We start from the raw sequence: 23,594 nt of genomic DNA on the forward strand, positions 1-23,594 counted from the left end.
GATTTTAATTTATGTATTTCTCTCAACAAGACATGGATATAAAGGTATGAGTGAACTTACTCAATCAAAATAGAATTATTATACATACAAATATGTTGATATATCATTTAATAATGTTTCTATGATGCAGTTTATTTTAAACCAACCCAACCGGGACCATAAATCTTTATGTACAAATAATACTTGAATGTGGTTATAAATATCCTATGGAAGATGACGTAATAAACCAGCAATATTATTTTGATTCTAACAAATTGTAACATTTTCATTTTTCGAGCGCCATTGAAATTACATATATAAATTGAACGTAAGGTTGAATATACTTATGTTATTTATATGTACATGAATGTTTGTGTATCATAAGTATAATTATAAAATCAATAAACGAAGGCCAATTAAATGTAGCAATAAAGTATTTTTGTCATAGCAACACTAGACTAATTATATAAAAAGGTTCGTGTAAATATGTACAATAAAATACTTTCTTTCACGATATTGTATCATTTGAATAAAATACAAATTAAAATTTTAATTGTTTATTACATAAACATAAACAGTTTCAACAATAGTTTGTCATAACATACTTGACGATAGTAAGTATAAAATTATTTAGCAAAACTTCCTACTTCAGATAACTCAATCTATTGGTTAGTACTAAGCGGATGATAGAAAAACTACTGGTTTGTTAATAATGTAGATAAGACAGTCACATAATGTATTATATAAATCTCCACATGGCGGAAGAAATAAGCGAAAAATTGTGTTTATTTCGATGCGTGGCAAACATGTATTATACCTAGACTATACGTGTCAGAGATTCGTAAAAACACTAATGGTTTGAAAAGCATACCGACTTTTTAGTCTATATTTTATGCTGTCTCAAACCTAAAATCTATCTAGACATATAAATGTACACCTATAAACTAAATAGATTCATATATAACTTCCAACTCAAGGAACATCATGCTTATCCAACAATTTCTTTGTCTTATGCTCTTATATTTGTGCGTATCTGTTAATTAACTTTGCAACATTCACTTTACGCTCCCACAGACTCAAAACAATCCCCATAACTTGAATTTTGGTATCCCAATATTGGTATTGGTGGTATAAAATTCCAAATTATTTCAACCCAATAGATCGAGTTATCTCTTCGAATACGGTCCAGGCCATCGCGGCCATCAAAGTTCTACGCAACATCCTCGGAACTGCACCTTTGAAGTAACCCTTCACCCCGTATGTCTGTAACAAAGTAAATTTAATTATGAGTAAAGTCTCTTGATATTTTCATCATTTGCAATATTACAAAATAACCAACATAATTAGTAATTATATACTCTGGTATTACATCAGTCAAACAATGTGATCTTTATGTTATTACGTATTATAAATACATTATCGTAGCAACAACGAAATTGCAGCATAACTGAAGTCAAATGTTAATTGCTTTCCATCTTTATGAATAAAGTTCCTATTAAGAGTTGATACTTTCAGGATTTCAGTTCTACCTGTGATTGAACATAGGTGAGTTGCTATCCCTTATTTTGAACACATCTATCACATTTAAACAGATTAAAAATAAGCGTAGACGTGGTGCCACCAAAATGAAACCAAGAAGAACTATACTTCTGTCTATTTGTTTGCCTGGATTATATATTCTCTTAAAACTATTGAACTGTTTTTTATTTACAGGACAATTGTAGGTGAAGTGTACCTATAATAACTATGGTATTCGAATATAAATAACTATAAAACAGGCAGACAAAATATATAACAGGCTGCCAACGTATAAATTAGACTCTCCTAACAACTTGAAGCATAATCTATCATAACTCCGAGGCAAATCTTTACGACATACAGCAAATCTTCACAACATACAAATACGGATACTTAATTAATAGTAAATTACTACATCATTTTTGCAATCAGTTTCCTAAGTTATCTGGAGGTCCGAACAAGGCAGCGATAACCCCGGTTCACCAAAGTTTAGTCACTGTAGATATAATATCTTGTATATATACAAAATATTTTATATAAATATATAATTGTCAATGACTTGACCCCACACCACACTCGAGTACGTGCGATCGATAATATCTGTCAATAATAATAATTGACTTGAGTACATGCAATCTTAATAAAAATAATCAAAATTAATTTTTTAATTAGGATATTATTTACAAGGGTGTAACCGCTCATTAGCGACCTAGAGGATACATTTTCATGTGCTAAAAAATTTGGTACGCTGTGTTTTGTCTCTCGAACAGTCATTATAAAGTTAATAAATGGCTGTATTATGTACCGTACGTTTATTTTACACACAAATATTTGCAGGACTGCTATTTTATATAGAGAAAGCAAGGGAGTAAAAATTGGGGAGCGATGATATGGGAACCATACTTACTAAGTTCCTACATCAGATGAAAAATATTGAAAAACCTTCCTCACAAATTTCTTATTTGACACAATATTTTTCTCTTTTTTTTTAAATAAATTAACGTTTTTCTCGTTGTTACTCGTGCAAAACAATAATAGGTGTGTCGACGGAACTGCCACGAGGTCACAGAAAGTTCGACCACCTTTCATTAATCAGGAGTAGGTTAATAACCATTTAATTTATCAATAATTATCAAATCAAGATTGACGAAAGAACTTGCGTGCGCAAACGGATAGAGATTGCGCTCAATATAACAAGAATCTGAAATCATTGATAGCACTGACGCATTTTAATTATGAACAAACAATTTTATTATCAGACATTTGACGCCAAGTAGATTTGAAAGCGGTCGCTGATAATAGAAATATGTAGGAATTATCAATATATATTTTTCTGATGGTTTTAATATTTGTAAGTACATGTATACAGGACATTATTTAATTTAATATACCACGATATTTTTTTTATATTTAGTTTCAAGTTCCATTGGAGTAATAATGTAAGATTTATTTATCAATAAACAGGAACCAACAGATTTTAATAGATTATAGTTTGACTCCGGCGGCACCACCGCCACTAATTTCTTCCTAATAACATCAGTGTTAAGCGCTGTCGTATTCCTGTTTGAAGGGTGTGGTAAGGGAGACATACTTTTGCGAGACGTTCTAGCTTAGCCCTCAGGGGTAGCGGCGCATCTGTGGCCGACCTCAAGTAGGAATATTTAATCCTATCTGAGGTTGATTACAGATGTCCGGGGGCGGCAGTAGCTAGTAGTAGTAGTAGTATCAGGTGGGCAGCATGTCTTAATCTTAGTATCATTTACCCATAATACTTTGATTGTTAATTCTAACATTTTAGCTAAGTTTTGACATGTGTGACACCTGTATAGGTAGCATTTAATTGGACTCTAATTGACTCTATGTATCATTATTGACCTATTGTTCTAAATGCTTGACACAATAAAATAAATAAATAAATAAATGATAATAAAATGCTCGTAATAAAATACTCCTATATTACATCAACAAAAGTGCTATTCACCTGATGCACATACACAGCAGCGCTGAACGCGTTAGGAAACTTGTCCGGATAGAGTTGCATCTTAGTTTTGAGGACATCAGCCGGGTTAGTGGCGAGAGACGCCGCAATGCCAGCCACTATGCCACAACTGAAGTGCATCACACTGGCCGCTGTTGGGGTTTGCAGCCACTCTGAAAATGTATAGTTTTGTTAGTTATATAGCAAATATCAAATGCTACTATACTATGGGAATTGGAAATATTAACAATTTGAATACCTATAATGTCTATGTCTATGGTTTGTCAAATCTAAGACGTAAAAAAAATATTGAAATATTAAACGATATACATATACTGGTCACATTTTTACAAGGAGGTCAATTAATATGTTTATAATTAAAATATGTTATAGATATCACCAACTAACATTGGAGCAACGGTGGTGAATTATGCTCCAAGTGACACAGAATTAGTAGACCGTTATATAAGAAGTCATATTATATAACGGTCAGTGCCTGTCATAAGACACGTAACAATAAATATTTAAACAAAGGGTTAATTAGAGTAGAAGTCGCGACGAATTCTATCAATTTTTGTCGCACACAAATTCATTCTACTTGACATACCCTTACACGTTTCAGTTCTTTAAGTTTTTACTGGAAAAAACCCTAAAAAATACGTATCTACCAGTCAAAGCTAATCGTAACGTCATATTGATAAAAAGATAAGTGATAAATAATCTTTTGATAAAAGACTTAAGACATCAACGTCAGATAGGATTTGGTACGTAAATATGGCGCGATGATTGTTTATCGGAGACTATCACTGAATCAATATGATATAGAAAATTCCCGACTAAGCTTCGAATAATATTCTGATGAAAAGATAAGATTTAGTTCACCTACTTTTAAAAGATATAGTTTTAATAAACATGCAATAAATTATAAACAATTACTATTTATGTTTCCTCATATATTTTATAATGGAAAATATTGACGATACTTCTTCTATAAATGATAAATATTTTCCGGGAAAAACAGCTATTATTTATCTTTTTAATCATAATCAATTATTTATTTATCAGCATATGACGTTCTGCTATTAGCTATTTCTATTTTCAATATCAATGTTAGGTTAGGTTAGGTTAGATCCTCTGGTAGGTTTTAAGATTGTTTTAAAGAGACATTTACACAAACAATTCTAAATTAGACTTAAAAGGTGGCAACCCATATTTGGCCGAGTTCTTATCTATCCAATATCAAATCTCCAATTCTATCTAAGGGTTGCTTACAGATGTACATTGGCGGCAATGGTCACTTACCATCAGGAGGATTGCATACCTACTTGTTTGCGTTAAAAAAATCTTAAATGAAGATACCTAATACTATTATTTTCTCTAAAGACAAAAACCCTTACCTTTAGGTAACGCTTGCTTAGTTTGCGTGTAGAACATCAGATAGAGTCCTGAGAAGGGTGCGTCCCGTGCCAAGGTAGGACCCAGACCGCAAGATAGACCCCTTATCCCTTCAGCCCTGTATATAGCTTTCAATGCACCGCTCAAACTGTTGTATTTGTACACCCCTGATTCGTATCTGTGGGCAATAAAAATATACATAAATATGTGTTACAGAGTAAAAACTAAGTAGATCGTAAACATACTTTCTGTAAAAAAGGCAACTACAATTTGCAATTTAAGTTAATGGAATAAGCTAATACTTAAATTATAAGTATGGAATGAAGATACATCGTTTAGGCTGTACAATAAATAAAATTGGAAACATTTATTTCATAATAAAGATGCACTTATGTGTGATGCTCGTAAAAGGTCAATGCATTTTCCCACTGCTTATGTGATATTTTTTGTGATAGTTGATTAAACGTTATTATTCAGAAATAGTATTTAAGTCAGTTTTAAAAATGATGCAAAAAAATCAATTAAAAAAGAAGTGTAGATATTGTATATAATTATACAGTAATTGTAAGTAATTATATAACATACAAAAGTATCCATAGAAAATTAGAGAACAACAACCTCTATTAAGTATATTTACTACAATGAGTAATTAAGAAAATCAAATGATAGTGCAAAATAATGCGCCGTAACTTGTCTTTTAGAATATAAAATATCTTCAAGTTTAAATGAAATACCTATTTTAGAGTTAAATTTTCCTTAAGAAACAACGCAATAACCTATGTTAATTTAAAGTCAGCTCAATAAATGGAAACAATATGTGTAATGTAATTATGTAAACTAAACTGACCTGTGTTTGGATTAAAAGGTATTTGACACAAAACTCTACATAGAAAACAATAGAGTTACAGAATAAACATAATCAATTACCTAATTGATTGTCATTCATCATCATCAATATCATTATATAAAACAGGTAAGAACTTTTTTCTCTTCTGTTGGCCAACTGTGCTAATTTTTGTTCTGTATTATTAGGAAATTTTTATCAACAAAAAATACCGACTTTACTTTAATAATTATGGTCGACCTAAATAATAAAAAAGGAGTATGTAGTAAGTACCTATAAGTGTATATTTTTTTAAAAATAATACAAAATAATGAACATCTGAAATCAAAATACCTTTAGTTACATAAATTACTATAAATATGCTATTTTAAAAACCAATCTACTATTACACTAAAGATTTGTTAAAATTCCAAAATAATTTATTTTAGCAATCTAACATACAAAACGGTTCTTTACCGTACATAATTCTCTAGTATTTGAGATACACTTTAACATTTTACTATCATCATTTGCATTAGAATTATCATAATAAAGAAACGATTAATGCTTTCCATTGATAATAATTAAATGATGATGAAAATACTGAACTTATCTTAATCGCCGAGTGCAAGGGTACAAAGACTTGGTTATAAAACATGTGTTGTGATAAACATTATTATAACTAGATATTGATATTTATCAAGTGAACCCCCCTTAGGGTTCAAAACGTAGTATGGGTCAAAATTTACGGGTCCTATTGAAGAATTTGCCCCCCTTACCCCTTTGGACATAAAAAGCAACCAAAACCCAAACAGTCTTCTATGGGTAGTCAATCACGTTGCATTGCTCTCGATGTGTGCAAACACTCTTTAGTACAAGAACCTCATTTCATATATATCTACTTAACCCCTCCCATGAGTATTTCCAAACGTTTAATCTAAATCGATCAATATTTCATACCTACTTTCTCTATGTATATTCGCTATATGCGTACTATATTTGTATGTGTGTTGGTAGTGTTGTGCCAATCTATCAAAATGTTTAAATGCATTTAAAACATGATTCTTACCGTGTCTTTATCACCGTCATCGGTATGAGCGCGACACCACTCATCGACCTCGCGACAACGCCAAGCCCGATCGCCTCCAACGCTCCCAGGTCCTGGTTCCTAGTCTTGCCCAGCTTCGACTTCAGCCAGTGGAGAGATGAGAAGTACAACCCTACGCCGGGCACACAGCGGGCTATGGAGGGGACCATGCCCCGCCATAACCCAGCTATCTGCTCCTGGCGTATGATGTTCGCGAAGATCGTGATCATCCCGGGTTGGATTCGGCTGCTATGGAAGGAAATTTGGCATGTAATCTTGAGGTCTGACTAAATCCTAAGGCTGACCACACATTGGCTTCTAGCACCTAAGCTATATTTACATAAGCTAAGATTTTGGCGATAAAGCTACAAAAAGTTCCTTAAACCGTGAATTTCCAAAGTTTGCATGTTTTATTAAAAAATAATATTTTTTGATGATCAAGTGTATAAGTTATAAATACTACGTCAAGTTATACAATCTTACTAAAACATAATCATTGTTATGTACTCATATGTAGAAAGTAACACATTACTATCTCCTGCCAATTAAATGTATTATATGTAAGGTATATCTTAAATTAAACATTCATTTTGTAACAACAATAAACAAATTAATTAACACTACAATGTCTACAAAACTTTATTATTACTATCCACGCCAAATAAACTTTATATCACGGCGTGCGTAAATTGACGTTTTACGCACGCTTCGCGTGCGCAAAACCCCATTTCCGACCCCGTAATATAATAGTACATTACAATACGAGGACGAAAAATTTTTTTCTGACAAGTGTGAGTTTGCAGGCCGAGCCGCAGGCGAGGACTGCAATCACACGAGTCAGAAAAACATTTTTCGTCCGCGTGTTGTATAAAATTTTATATTACGGGGTCGGAAATGGGGGTTTTGCGCACGCGAAGCGTGCGTAAAACGTCAATTTACGCACGCCGTGATATAAAATTTTATACAACACGCGGACGAAAAATGTTTTTCTGACTCGTGTGATTGCAGTCCTCGCCTGCGGCTCGGCCTGCAAACTCACACTTGTCAGAAAAAAATTTTTCGTCCTCGTATTGTAATGTACTATTATTAGTGTAGGTATAATTATTCTATGATAAACGTCCCGCTTGGAGACAGTCACAATCAGAATTTGGTGACTTGTGTAAATGAAAGATAAAAATGAGACGTTGGCCTTACAAGCTTAGTACTGTCTGCGATTATTTAAGATATTTACGTGTTACTTTCATTACGAATCAAAAGTGAAAATTAAGAGAAAAGTGAAAAATAGTAGCTAATTCGGATTGGATAACAGCTAATAAATAGGTATACAGTTTTAAGTAGAAAATTGAGTTAGTAATCATTTTATCATCAAATAATTCGGGTAACGCTTGATAAATATACAGTTGTAAGTCAGAAATTGAGTAAGTGACCATTCTATCATGATTTTATCATTAAAAAAATCGGAAGTCCGCTTACGGCCACATCAGATTAGCTATTTTTAGCATCCGCGATGCATGTTGGCGATTGCATCGATAATGTATCACGTCTTATTGACTGCATTAATGCTATATAGCGTTCAGTTGCGCACTGCATCCTATTTCACTTATCAAAAACTGCATCGAGCATCCAAAACTTATGTGGAGTGCAGCGATTGTCTATATATATGCAAGATGCTAAAACTAGCATATCTGCTGGAGTCAATAGCCATAAGGAGGGCATATACAATTAAATACTTATTCTACCACCATCAACGTCTATATTAGTTATTCAATACTCACTTGACTGCCGTCGCAACAACATGCTGGCTGGGGTTCTGTAGCCTCGTCTTCACCAGGTCCAGGGGCTGGAAGAGGATAGTGCTGAACGTCCCCGAGAAGGAACCCGCGAGGAACGCCTTCAACACCGGGTGATACTGCACACATAATTATTTAGTTAGTACAATATTACTTGTAGATAACCTTTGCTCTTAATCTTACACGAGAATCGAATGATTTTGCAACACAATATGGTTTCATTATTACATTATATGTTTATTCGTTTTGATATAACGCATCTCGAAGTTTCTCAAACTGAATTTACAGATTTTCGTTGATGTATTTTGTGTATCGTGTAATGCAAGAAGGATTCAGTCTATTTGATAATAAATGATCACTGCAGCACTTGTAACAGTGTAACAGTTAATAATTACAAATGAGTTTCTATACTTTTTTTTTCGTGCCCAGACCTAAAGGATTTTACTCCCGAGAATTCAATTGCGTAAAGCCTTAAACTGCCTTAAAAGAGACTATCATAATGCAGACATGAATGGCCGGTGGTGTCACCTCATTCGAACTTAGAAGTTCTATTAAAAACCGAAATATAATTTGAATTACAGGTTGTAATACGTCAGAACTTACATTAGCAACGATGTCCATTTTGCTTTATTGCAAATCTTTCCAGTTCAAAAAAGCGTATCGTCAGGTAATATCTTTCGGGTAGATGCCAAATTTGTAGTATTCGAAATTGTAGAGCCAATGGCAAAGAGCGCGTTTCGGTTGATAGAGCTTCAGGTACAATCCTAGATCGTATCCGAGTAGTCCGAATAGTAGATGGGGTTGATACGATACATTAGAGTAATGGTCATTTTTTGTAGCAAATCGCTGTAATATTGATGCATGTATGCTATTCCCAGAACGAATTTTAAAAGTTTGAGAGCCTCTATTATGTGGCCTACGTTCGGCAACGTATTGTCTTTGCACTCACTACACGAAATAAATTAGTAAGGAGACAGAAAATCACTGTAGTTAACGAATTTAGCCATGAGGACTGAGTAAACACGAATTTAAAAAGACAATTTACAAATTGAAAATATTCGAATTAAGCTTTGCACTGAGACGTGTGGTTAGAATGACGACTAACGGCGTACTGAATTCGAATGTTGAGGAGCGATAGTGTGAAGTAATTTATATATTTCCTTATCGGTGGCAGACGACGGTCGCGGATAGCAGGGGTCCACAGAGGTCGCGACTCCCACCCCGGCAGATATCAGCTATCGACAGTTGTGCTAACTAGGGGGTAACGAGTAGGCACGGAATTCTTAGAACGATAACACGAACTTAAACTATAAACAATAAAGTATGTATAATATTTCCAAAGCTCGCTTTGTTCTGATACACTTTAAATGCAAATGTTAATCACATTCTTTGAGAGTGATCTTCAATTTAATAATTAGTAAGAATGATAATACAATTTTTATTTTACATCAATTAATGCTTGTTTATAATATCAATTAATACAATGAATAACTGTGACACTGTGAGGCCGTATGATTCCATTTGGATGTCATACTTAAAATAGTGGTAGAGCCATTATGGTTGGATTTAAGAGGTATAGTTATCGCCAAACTGCTAGTCCGCTCTGAAGTTGTTGCAAGCAGGTGTAGTCATACAATTTGCTATGGTGACGTGATTCATATCTATATTCAGAGCGGACTAGCAGTTTTATGCTGTACCACCATAGCACCCATTTCTAAGACGAGTAGTTCTGCATTTCAGTGAGAAGGGATGCCGGCTGACTTATATAAGCGGCAACCAATCAATATTTAGGAGTGACAATCCATATATATTCGGCTTCAGATAAAACCTGTTTTATATAATGTTGGTTATTGATGTCCACGGTCACCAGTGACTACTTACTATAGTATACTTAGACTGCAAGCCTGTTTACGATTCGAATCTCGTAAAAAACTATTCAACTGTATATTATTCAATATTATTTTTGAAACATTAGTAAAACTTTTCTAAAACGGCTATGTCGGGCAGTGGATTTTTAAAAGCTGTTACATAGAATAGAATAGAGATTTGTGCAAATAGATTTAAGATATATTATAGATGAAGAAAAATATTGGGGAAACTTAAATTTTGAGAGTATATTTTAGCAATATACTATAATGTACGGGTTCTGTCAAAAATGTGAGTGACATTGTCCAAGTCTAAAGGCTAATATTATTCATTTAGTAGGCAACCCACAATTAAAAATGTGTTGTCTTATCAACTGAAAACACTAATGAGTGTCTCCATAAAAATAGTACTTAATTAAAATCAATCAGTTTCCAAAAAAAAATTATGCTTACATGTACAAATTCCACAAATGCTTTTTGAACTTCCTTAGACTGTGTCATATCTTCACTTTACACCAAATATTATATCACACTTTATATTAAGTATTAGCTCATGAACACACCTCTACTATCTTAAGAATGACTAAATCATCATCGTCATGTCATTATAAGTAGCAGGATCCTTGATAACAAGATTAGTTGATACCGACAACAACGAAAACATGATGGAGCACTAATAACAGAGTTAATCAACAATAATAATGATAAAAGATAATAGATATGCAAAATGCGTAAATCAAACATTTACGTAAAAGATGATTTACAATAATAAATATGTTTAATGCTATTTATGGATTCATAATGTATATTGCTTTGTTATATTCTGAGATATATATTATCCTAAGAGCAAATATTTCGCTCTGCAATATAATAATGATTATGTAAAGATACTGAAAGCAAAGTATATTTCATATACTGCTTTATTGGAATGCACAAAACTAATAAATATAGTATGAACTAGAAATATATATCTGAAGCAAATTCATAACATTCATAACATTTTAAAATAATGGTATGTTAATATTGTTATATAATTAAGAATCTAAAACAATATAATTAAAATGATTAGGTAAATTTAACTAATTATTTATTAATAGTCATTGAAACAAAAAATGGTAACCATGTACCTACATTTCATGAGAAACTCATTACGTGCTTATTTTTAGATCAAAATTTTAAACAAAGCTGTTTCAAATTATGTAATATATAATAAGTGCGAAAATACCTGGTATTGAATTTCCATAGGTTAACTCGCGAATGTTTCGTAAAGCAGGCAATAGGTGTTTCAGCCTCAAAAATTCGTGAGAACTAACTTATAAATGGAATGCGTACGTATTTAACATTTCACATACTCTTACCAGCCAAGATCATACAAGTAGCAAATAAATGATGTCAGAATCGCGACATTTGCAGGACGTACGGGAGTAGTTGGAGTCAACATCGTAAGGTCAAAAGGAGGCTCTTATCACTCTTATCACTTGACAAACAACTCCACAGGGGGCCACTTACGTCTTTATCGTTCGAGTTCTGCAGGTCAACGGGCACTGCCGTGTCTATCGCCCATCCATTCGAATACGCCCCCAACTGCGACATCACTCTTTATTAATTAGTTTCAAAGGCATTTTACTATGCTTCCGCACCACTCCAGGCGCTGTTTTTACTTCAAATTTGCGATCGATTCAAATGTACAAGGTCATGGATACCTACATATAGTAGTTAGTACTAAACGTAATTAAGATGTTATGACATTGTTTGTTGTTCCTTTTTTATCATGTTCGCAATATTTGCAATGCCAATATGACATGTTTCAGTTTCACGCAATATTGCAACTTTCAGTGTCGCATGCGTTCAGTGCCAAGTGCGCTTTAATCATTCTTCTATTTCTGACGTAGCTTGTCATGTCTTAGTCATATCTTTTGAAAAGAATAGTCTTTTGCCGCCATTTATGTCTTGAAATTAATACTAAATGTGTATTTTGACACATTAAACCTTTAATTATTTATTTTGAACAATGAAACCTTTAAATGAGAAAGAACATAATTTGAAAAAGAATATAGATTTTGAACGCAATCCAGGTGACAATGACGTGGAAAGCTTATCAATTTGTCAATCTTGATGACAGAAAACAGATGATAAAACATTATGTTCAAAAATAATATTACAATTTTATTTTTGTAATAAAATAACAAGGGGCACTTACGCTTACGGTCATTAATGCATATAATGATGCACTTAAAACTAATCGATATGGAGAATGGCGCATATTATCATTTTTAATTTAGGGTACAAATTTTAAGAAAATATAGCGCGGATACCTAGACGTTTGGGAGTTCTTTAAAAAAGTCAAACGCATGTAAAGTCTAGCAATTCGCACTATGGGCACTATGGCCCAAAACTCCCTGTCGCCTTGAGAGGGACACGTACCTACTCAGGAGTGGGACAGTAAAGGATTGACGACCGAGTTATAATAAAATATCCCAACTTTATAAAGTTACATATCTAAATAAACGATATACTTAGATTAAAATGTGATTTATGGTATAAGTAATAATTGGAGAAGCATATAACGTTTTGAACATAATTAAAAGTGATAAAGAAACCTTATTAATTGACCCAATTACTTAAGTACTACAAGTTATCAACTTAGCCAACGAGGATTTCCTATATTATTATAAATAAGAATAATAAATATGATTCTTACACTTAATTTAGGTTATCAAATGTCGTAAGCTGATAAGGCTTCACTGGGGGTATCGGTCACGTGATAATTTCATGGTTAATTTAATTAACCTTTGTCTGTCATCATGCGTAGCGTGGTAACCAAATGGGTTAACTACCTACTCCAAACTAATTAAATTTGTCCGGAACCCGTAAAAAATACATAAAATAAAATGTTAATGGTATTGATAGTGCCTTAATTAACGTTATAATCATTTAATGGCTTAGGGAGGGGACAAAATTAGTTGCCCATCATAATTAATGAATAAATGGATAATAAATGAAACAACGAATACTCATAAGGTGGATCATGAAGCCCCCGATCGAGATGCAGAGTTCCTTATCATTAAGCTATCTCAGCCTGAGAGTACTCCAAAATGGTTTGAGAGGGAGATGAAGTCAGCTAATGTGGACCACTGGCGTTAACCCTTCCTATTCTGGCAGTAGGGACAGTACAGTAGGTAGACACCGATCAGAATTAATCGGCTGCTGATGATTAATTAATCTTCATAAACTTTTCTGAAACCCATATTAGTAGCACATGAACTGAAGGACTAGTACCTAGTACTCGTAATATGTAGCTTATATTTAGCGGTCTTATGTAACTTATTTACTCGGTATGTCTCTCTTACGTACTGATGACATCAGTACTTATTTATATTTTTTGTATATAATATATTATCTTAAAGTGATTTATATTTATTTTTATCATAATATCTGTAAATAGCAGGTCGTAGATATCATGGTCCATCTTGGTCTTTAGTGGCAAGGGAGACATACTTTTCCGATGCGTTCCAGCTTAGTCCTCAGGGGTAGCAGCGCATCTGTGGCCGACCTCAGGTCCTATCTGGGGTTGATTATAGATGTCCAAGAGCGATAGTAACCATTTACCATCAGATGGACTGCATGCTCGTCTGATTCTTTTTATACTATTCTTTTATATTATAAAAAAGTACATATGTAATCTTGTTTGTTTTATTTAAAAGTTTGATGTTCATTCACCTACATTTATCTAAGTACTATTTGTTTTTTACTGTAAGTAATTCAAATTCGATACCCGATATCCAAAGACAACAAACATAATTTTTTTTATTACTTAGAAAGCATAATTATGATTAATTAATGCAAAAAATAAAAAGGTCAACTTATGATGACTTTTAATATTTGCCTCTTTGAAGCAAGAGTGTTTATGGAGTAGAGCGACATCTATATTCTTACTAAAAAACGAAATATATGATAACTCATTACGTGTAAATTATTCTCTGAAATGTATAGTAGATGACGTTGTAATCTTACTATTTATGTTGAAAAAAATTAATAACTATTTTATATGCAAAATCAAGCTGTGATAGCCTAGTGATTAAGAAACTCGGCCTCTCGATCGGCGGGTCCGAGGTTCAAATCCCACGCACCTCTGATTTTTCAAAGTTATGTGCGTATTAGAAATTAAATATCATTTGCTAAATGGTGAAGGAAAACATCGTGAGGAAACCTGCATACCTGAGAGATTTATTAAAAAAAAATCTCAAAGGTATGTGAAGTCTACCAATACGCACTTGGCCAGCGCGGTGGACTATGGCCTAATCCTTCTCATTATGAGAGGAGACCCGTGCCCAGCTGTTTGACAGTAATGGGTTGTTGATGATTATGTGCAAAACATGCATAGCATATACATGGTAGACAGGATCATAATCAAGTAGGTAGGTACATAACTTAAAAAAATAGATTACTATGTAGAGTAGAAGTGACTTGAATTAACAATAATTTGCAATGCCTACCATAGATAGGTAAATTAAGTTAGTTTCAAATCACGTAATTTCGAATTAAATCATTATATTACAGTGAGAAAGACGATGAGAAAGAGCAATTTAATAATTGTCAACTCAGTAGTTGTATATAACATAATAATATGCTTTATATCAAAATATACTCCTGCCTTTACGCCAACGATATTTCCTAGTGCGAAGGTAGCTTTATATTATTAAATCTACTAGTCATTATCCAAGATCCATTCAAAATAATGACAAATCTTACACAATTGAGATATTAAATCTAATGATGTATTATTGAGAACATGATTAATGTGGGAATGGGTAATAAAAAAAAACTAATTTTATACATAACTTATTTTATTCTACGTACTTCCACAAAGCCGAATTAACTTTATGAAACTTACAGACCTAACATTACGCATCAAATACATAGCTATAAGAATATAGAATGTACCTATTCATAAAAGTTAATCACAGTGTGTAAAACACAATAAATATAATATGGAATGAATAGTTATTTTTTTAATTTTAATAAATAAGGAATCAAGATAATCTTGATTGATTAAAAGCAATGTTAGTCACCTTCGGAGAACAAATTGATAACCCCTTTGGAGCCTGAAGGCACGATTATTCTGTATAATATATATTTTAATAATTACACAAATAAGAGTCCGATTAATTTAAGCACGTACATAGATAATAAAGTCGAATACATTGGCTTTTGGAATGCAATTGGCACATTGAAATTAAAATGCAAAATTTGTGTCACATACACCTATTTCATACAATATTTGAACATTTACTGGTAATAATTTTAACGAATTACCGCACTTATGTCTAGTAAATTTATAAAGGATGTTTACAAGAAAACATTTTCTAAAATATAAAATAGGTACAAAAATAAATTCCAAAGTAATGGAATGATTCCGGAATGATAATAATTACACAAATTACGAACTCTACGAAGATTGGTCGTAAGGACAGAAGATGCATCAAGAGATTCGAATTGAGAATTTAAAATAGGTACAAACATTAACGTGGTCCTTAATTTTTTATTCTTATACTTACGTCGTAAATATTGACTTCAATGTAATAAGTACAGAGCTTAAGAGTTCCTAAATAAGTTGTCTAGATGAACCAACTAGTCGTGAACAATCTATTGGATTATGTTATAAAATACTTCGCGAATCCGTGACTATCATAGCCGAGTCACTCGGTTCATAGGAGCGAGATAATCGATTATGGCGCGCGATTCTGTTAATTTGAATTATAAATAGCGTTATTTTTTATCAGAAGACTGAAAATTGTCATAAAGATTGTTAATCTTATATTGTGCGTTGTTTACATATGTCTTGTGTTGCCGAAGTTGATGCCGCTCTGGTTGGCGCCCTTGTTCGAGCCGTACTGTAGAGAGATGACGCCCTGTCCAGCCCTGAGCTGCTCCTCCGTGAAGTGTCTGACGTTCTTCTCCGCCTCTTTGGGTCCTATTGTGGGCTTGCCGAAGTTGCCCGCCTGGAATATTGATAAATAGTGTATTATTATTTTATAGTTAGTGTACTTTTTAAAATAAACTCTCGTAGTGGCTGTGGCACATGACACCTATTTTTGGAAAACAGTCTAGCAATGTTTAGTTTTGGATTGATTTGAACATACGATAGAGAAAGTCCTCGAGAATAGTGGGGCATTTGTAATCAACATTATGTTCGATTTGAAAAATATTTTTCACATACAATCTTACTATGATTATGATGGTGCTATAATCTAATGCGCTCAGCCTTGGCCTGTCCAAGTTGTATACAAAGACATATCTAAAAAGTGACCTAAAATGAATTATTTAGATGTTAGCCCGGGTAAACTCAAATAGAATCAAATTGCTAATTGTGATAAAAAATAGTTTACTTATTTTTTTGAGTATTTACTATTACTGGGTTTTTCAACCGCTCATAAATGTAGATTTCAAAGTAATGAGATTATATTTTTTAGTCTAACAGGTATTATGAGTAAACATTATATTAATAGTCACAGTTAAATGTGTCATCGTTCTAATCACAGACCTGTGTTTGTAGGTCTGTGGTTCTAATTATTTTAGTAATTAAGGCTGTGCACAAACTGCTTCTTTGCTCTGGTATTAAAATGTGTAATATGACGACAGCATTGAACAAATACATTCCACACTGTTCTCACAATATGTGGCATCGTTAATTTGCATGCTTCGCATTTCTGTTTCCTTATAGATCATTGTCACGATAAGGCAATATAAACAGATGGCACGTTTGAAGGTTTCGCGCGCATCGTTTCATTTAAGATGATGATGGCTTTTTAGTTTAAAGAACGATCTCCTTACATTGTTTTGTTCTATTAAAGGCTGCTTTTTTACCCTGATTACAACTCATAATAAGAAAAAGGTAAGGTTTATACATTTGCGTACACCACTACATAGGTACTACATATCTTTAAAACAGGTTTTTGAGATCCATAAAGTGTTTACGTCCTCGAACTCGATAGACTTTATACCCAGCTTTATAATTAAAGAAGAAAAAGAAATTAACACGACACATGTATTTTAAAGCATAAAAATAGCTCTAAAATACGTCCAAGCTGCCTCATTTTAAATGGAGACATCAAGTTCAGAACTAATCATTTCCCACCGGGAATGTAACCTGAAACTTATTCCTCCGTAATTCCTACGTTTCTTGAGACTTACTGCTTCTTAAAAATAATGAGCTACGTGCCTCAATGGCCACCGTACAGCTGTTTAACTCTGTTTTATATTTAGAGTATGTGTTTAGGTACTAGTCTGCGCTTCTTCGAAGCACCCACGATAAGTACGTCTAATACTTATCCAATGCGTTCTAACTCATGCTCACGAGTAGCAACGAATCTGGGGCCGATCTTAGGTAGGACTTTCATCCTGTCTGTTGATTACAGATATCCATGGGCGGCACTGGCTACTTACAGACAGCATTATCAGCTTACGAGCGTATGTCCTGTTACTTCCTTATTATAAAAAATTGAGAAAGTTTAAAAACTATTAAGTTGGAGTCTAACCTTTCTGCCAAGTGATTGCAAGCAGATGACAACAGAGTTCAGATTCTGTCGCTCCCATAGGTCAACAGTCTGGAATGTCTCTTGTGCCGGAACGCCCAGTTGCCTCGCAGCTTCCAGGAACGCGTTGATGTTTTCCATGCACTTGAACGCCATTTTGGAAACGTTTATTTTCTTGATGATCCCCGCTTGGATGCCGTTTGCAAGCCTGGAATGTTTGAACGGGGATAATAATTTATAGCTCATATTCTTCAATAGCGTCTTAGAAAATGAAATTGACATATCATTATTTTTAGCCAGAAAAACAAATACAAACTTTTGTAATGTTTGCTTCAAAATTGACGATTTTCAAACAAATTTTAACCATATCTGCATTACCTTCGGGCTTGATTTTTCGTAAAGTCGTAAGAGGCGATTAAAAGGGGGCTTCCGGGGTTGCGAACGGTAAGAGTGGAAGCGTAAACCATCCAGCCAGCGACACTGGGAATGCCGTTGTGGTTTGCTGTTGTAATCAGCAGATTATGTGGGAAGAGCGTAAATTGCTTTGAGGACCACGATTGGGTTTCATCGAAGATCTTGGAGTTCTGCACCAAAACGGAGGACGGCCACCGGGAAGGTTTTAGTGCGGTAAAAATCCCACATAACCCGGCGTCGCACCTACGGCGTCGGGTTCCTTTTGAAGGTTTCCGCTCGTAAAAAAAATTGTATAAGGTTTGAATACGTACTTGCAAAGTAATGTGCCGTCTTTAAGTACTTCATAGAAGTTGTCCATGTCACCAGAAGTGTTCTGTGGTTCACCCGTAATCTGCCGCACCCATTCCAGACACTCCTCCGCTAACTCCTCGCTGTATTTGCTGTTGATCTGAAAAGATAGAAGATATTCAAGTAAATACTAGTTCATATACGGTAGCACCTACCACGGCAGACAATGCCTTTTAAAATATTGAGTTGACACTAAAAGCTAGTTTATTATTATCATCATCATCAACCCATTATTGTCCCACTGCTGGGCACAGGTCTCCTCTCTGAATGAGAAGGATCAGGCCATTGTCCAGCGCGCTGTGAAAAAGCAGAGGTCTGGGATTTGAATCTGGGACCCTTCGATCACGAGGCCAAGTTCCTTAACAACTAGGCTATCACTGATTTTTTAATTTATTATGTATCATATACAATTTTTGTAAAATAAAGATTATTATTATACAGTTGTAGGTTTTCTGTGATGCTTTTATCTTTGTTTTGCTTTATCATTTTATTGTACATGTTAGATTCTTAATTAATAAAATGAGTATTGCAATACTCTAGCTGAAATTGGTTGTTATTGTGTTTTGTTGAGTACGCTTTCAGGTACGAAGCAGAGCGGAGGCGAATCTGTGCAAAAATAATTGGTTCTTATTTTGGCGAATGCTAGCTTTTGTCAAACGCATACAAAGACAAATGTTTGCATATAACAATATTTTCACGAAATATGCAATGTTTGTTAACTCACAAACTCAGGCGTTTAGTGATTTCGAGTCTCATACTGTAAGCTTCAAGAACTCTTGTCATTTTTTAACCGACTTCAAAAAGGGAGGAGGTTTCTCAATTCGACAGTATATATGTTTCTTTTATGTTTGTTCGCGGATAACTTCGTTGTTTATGAACCGATTATCATGATTTTTTTTGTTAGAAAAAAGATATTTCTAAGGTGGTCCCATAATAAGGAAATCAGAGTCTGATGATGGCAGACCAGAGAAATCGAGGGGAACTCTAAATAATCGTAATCTCAATATATTTCGTCGGATAACGACATCAACAGCGTGTCCAATATGAGCGCCGACTTCAGAACTATGTACAAAATCAACATTTATTTCAATTATTTTTTACTTTGTAGTCGGTTGTATTTTTTGTTATAAAAATACAACCGACCGATTTAAAATGAGTTACAGACGTCTATCAATTGTATAAGGATCTTACGCTAACATCAATTATATTATATCCTTTTACTATTATGTATTACAAATCATACCTATGCATTAGCGCAGAGATATTATTAGATACGTATAGTCCGCGCCAAACTGTTAGTCCGTTCTGAAGTTGTCGCGAGAAGGTGTAGTCATACAATTTGCTATGGCGACGCGATTCATTTCTATATTCAGAGCGGACTAGCAGTTTTACGCGGACTACACGAGTATTATAGTTACTACATAATAGCAATTATAACCATCGGTTATAAAATGTAACTAATGAAATAAATAGACTAAAGGACACTGTTAGCGGCGGTTAGACGGATAGTTATTGCGGTTACGATATCCACTGCCCCAAGCAGTTGCAACCATTTGCGAGTAACCACAAGTACATATGTATTGATAGCAGGTAACTATTGTTATCGTATTATGTTTTTTCTTCCGTGTCAGTGTTAAGTTACGTTAGCTGAGGTTACGGTTTTTTAATTTGTCACGTCAAGTCGTTATTGTTCTATTGCAAAGCATTTTGCCTCTCGGAGCGGTTTAGATTCTAACTCGCTGGCCAAAAGCGTATTGGTAGTCTTCACACACCTTTATTTATTTTTATTTTATTTTTACTTAGGAAACAGACAATAAAATATGACACTTAAATAGGTTATAAAACTAGTTCACATATCAGTAAATTTTCCACTAATATCTTATTCATTAAAATGACTGGTAATAGGTGACTCTATTGGAGCAAAACAAAGATGATAGACAAACAAAGTGATAAGGAATTTTAGAAATAATTAAGTAATTACCTATATTAAAACTAAGTAGAACTTCTCGTTGCAATGACCTGTCGTATATTGCTTTTATATTTTATATTATTATTTTAATATTTTGTGAACTTATTTCAGATTTTCGTCAAGCTTTCAGAATGCTTTTGCACATAAGATTGATATTTTAGCATCTTTAATTACTTAAGTTTAAAATTCAAATCGTATTTCTTTTCTAAAATTCCTCCACTCTAAATATAATTAATTATTATAAAACTTATCAAAGGTAAACTTAAATGTGATCCTACCCCGTCAACTCTGACTTTGACTTTAGGTGTAAAATTTGTGTTTACCAAAAGTCTTAGAAGCATTTGTTCTGGTTTCAAATATATAATAAGTGAGAGGCAGTAGCACGAGTTGTCCCAACTTAGTCCTAGAGGTACCAACGCATATGGTTGACCTGAAGCCTACTTTAACGTCCTAACGTTCAAGGTAACAACACATCTGTCGACCTCAAGTAGAACTTTCAATCCTAATTAGTTGATTACAGATTGAAAATAATAGAATAGTTATTTCACCGTTTTTGAAGAAATAAACCCGTTAAGGTCGTTTCATTGGGGATAGAACTTTATTAAAAAAAAAACCCTTAATTTGGAAGCAAGGACTGTAAAAATTAGCAATTGGCTTTCTGGTTGGGAATGGTAGAACTTTTTTAACACCATTTATGGAAAAGCTGGAATGTATGGATTTTTTTTTATAATATAAGAGTAGCAGACGAGCATGCAGTCCACCTGATGGTAAGTGGCTACTGCCGCCCATGGACATCTGTGATCAACCCCAGATAGGTTAGATATTCCTACCTGAGGTCGGTCACAGATGTGCCGCTACCCCTGAGGACTAAGCTGGAACGCCTCGGAAAAGTCTGTCTCCCTTACCACACCCTTCAAATGGAAAATGGTGCGATAGTGGCCACTTACCATCGCGTTTTTAACATAGGCGCTTTATGTGCGCGTTTGCTACGTAATAAATTTCCAAAAAGTAACTCATGAAATAGTTTTATCCTAATGTCTATCTTTTCTAAATATATATAACTCAAAGGTGACTGACTGACATAGTGATATGTCAACGCACAGCCCAAACCACTGGACGGATCGGGCTGAAATTTGGCTTGCAGGTAGATGTTATGACGTAGGCATCCGCTAAGAAAGGATATTGATCAATTCTATCCCGAAGGCGATAACATAGGGGATGAAAATATTACTTCGAAACGCGAGCGAAGTCGCGGGTAAAAGCTCGTTAATAATAATATCTTACAAAGAAATAAAACTGTTGCCAATAAAACAATACATCAAGTGCAATTAAAGATTCTACTCGCTTATAGTTTCCTTTGAAATCGAGATGTGAATTTTATACGCTAACAATAGTAATCGATACTTTAGCTTGGCTAATCATGTGAGTATAGCACACATAGCTATTATAATATACATAAGGTACACACATAGAATGTAAACAGTGGCTCAGACTAGCTAAGTCGGAACCGAAACGTGATACCATAGTGCACACAACTATATAAGAATACAGTAGGGTACAATAGGGCTGTCAATGTGTATTTACGAATATTAAAAGAAATGACGTGACAACTGCTGAACGCGTGACACTGACCGTGCAAATATTTAATAACGTGATAAAAAAAAGTAAAATTTAAAATTATCCGTTATAGTTTCTAAAATACAAAGGTACACGGTGATTTACAAACGCAGATGCTAAAATAAAGTATTAATTATTAATAAGTAGTTTGGTATTAAATTTAATAAAGACAATATTTACCCAATGTTTTTTATTGTGATAACTTCACAAAAATATTTTGTTTATAATGATTTAATTATTTATTGCTTATTATTTAAGTAGTAGGTACGTAAAATTTAAACGAATCAGTTACCTATAACTTAAGTAATTTAAGCATACATTATTGATACACAAATGTAAGAATAAACCACAAGCGAGACTAAGTTTTTAAATATAAAATAACTTGAACTGCCATCCCTAGTAACACCATAATATTAATGTGTGACTGAGGAAATACATACATTTATGCAACCAAGGTCACTGATAACAGGGCGTTAGGACGTTCGGTGTATATTGCTAACTTGCCTTCCGTTACAATTCCCTGTTTTGGGCGTGACCTACTTACTGACCTAGATAATTCTCCGGGTTATTTTGCGTACAATCGGGACAGGGGTGTCTTGCGTCAAATCAACAAGGCATGAGGTGGCTTAAAGATGGGATGGAGTAGCTCCACTTCATCCGAACCGAGATAGGCCCGGATGTGGCCATAGGAGGCCGAAGGAGTCCGGCATATCCTCTCCGCTGCCTCAGCGGCTGAGAGGAACCCATGAAGGGTTTTCCCACGTAAAAGAAAGTTTAATATATATTTTTTAACATAATACAGGAGTAGCAGACGAGAATGCAGTCCACTTGGTGGAAAGTGGCTACTGCCGCCCATGGACGTCTGAAATCAACCCCAGGTAGGATTAGATATTCCTTCCTGAGGTCGGCCACAGATGCGCCACTGAGGACCCCTGCGGACTAAGCTGAAACGCCTTGGATAAGTATGTCTCCCTTACCACGCCCTTCAAACAAAGACACAGCAGCTCTTAAAACACTGCTGTTATGAGGTAGAATTAGGTGTGGCGGTGGCGCCAGCGGAGTTAAACCACAAAGGGTTCTACGAGTACCACCTTCAGAGCATATTACCAACTTGCCATCCGTTCCAATTCCCCGTTTTGGGCGTGATGTGACCCACTGACCTAGATATTCCCCGGGAATATTTCGCGGATCGAAACTGCGCAACCAGGGTCAAGTATTACTTAGTAAATGAATATAGTGGGAAAGAGCTTCGTTTTATCATTGAAGTGACGGTAAT

The 23,594-nt window shown here is 34.3% G+C and overlaps 2 protein-coding genes across 5 annotated transcripts in view; both read right to left on the reverse strand.

The window, feature by feature from the left end:
* Nucleotides 1-1,076: 1,076 nt before the first annotated feature.
* On the reverse strand, nucleotides 1,077-12,206 carry LOC140744212 (mitochondrial glycine transporter B). Of its 4 annotated transcripts, none has more exons than XM_073075723.1 (6): nucleotides 11,945-12,206; nucleotides 8,556-8,689; nucleotides 6,763-7,026; nucleotides 4,873-5,048; nucleotides 3,479-3,648; nucleotides 1,077-1,242 (listed from the first exon to the last, which is right to left on the reverse strand). In XM_073075723.1, exons 1-6 carry the CDS (start codon nucleotides 12,026-12,028, stop codon nucleotides 1,123-1,125), a joined length of 948 nt encoding a protein of 315 aa, XP_072931824.1. In that variant the 5' UTR covers nucleotides 12,029-12,206; the 3' UTR covers nucleotides 1,077-1,122. The 4 variants fall into 4 exon arrangements, with proteins under 4 accessions (XP_072931824.1, XP_072931823.1, XP_072931825.1 ...); XM_073075722.1 differs by having other exon boundaries at nucleotides 6,763-7,029; nucleotides 11,945-12,202; XM_073075724.1 differs by lacking the exon at nucleotides 11,945-12,206 and adding an exon at nucleotides 10,889-11,044 and having other exon boundaries at nucleotides 6,763-7,029.
* Nucleotides 12,207-15,264: 3,058 nt separating this feature from the next.
* Nucleotides 15,265-23,594, reverse strand: part of Chd64 (transgelin calponin-3) — a 29,965-nt gene continuing 21,635 nt past the window's right edge. The window contains exons 2-4 of the mRNA XM_073075728.1: nucleotides 18,696-18,832; nucleotides 17,974-18,178; nucleotides 15,265-16,437 (exon numbers count right to left, since the gene is read on the reverse strand). Of these exons, the coding sequence (XP_072931829.1) occupies nucleotides 16,267-16,437; nucleotides 17,974-18,178; nucleotides 18,696-18,832 (513 nt within the window). The 3' untranslated portion in view covers nucleotides 15,265-16,266. The remainder of the gene's footprint in view (nucleotides 16,438-17,973; nucleotides 18,179-18,695; nucleotides 18,833-23,594) is intronic.

The sequence above is a fragment of the Epargyreus clarus genome, unplaced genomic scaffold (genome assembly GCF_041222505.1).
Source record: "Epargyreus clarus isolate Ecla_fem2 unplaced genomic scaffold, WU_Ecla_fem_2.2 ptg000008l, whole genome shotgun sequence".
Classification (NCBI taxonomy): Eukaryota; Metazoa; Arthropoda; class Insecta; order Lepidoptera; family Hesperiidae; genus Epargyreus; species Epargyreus clarus.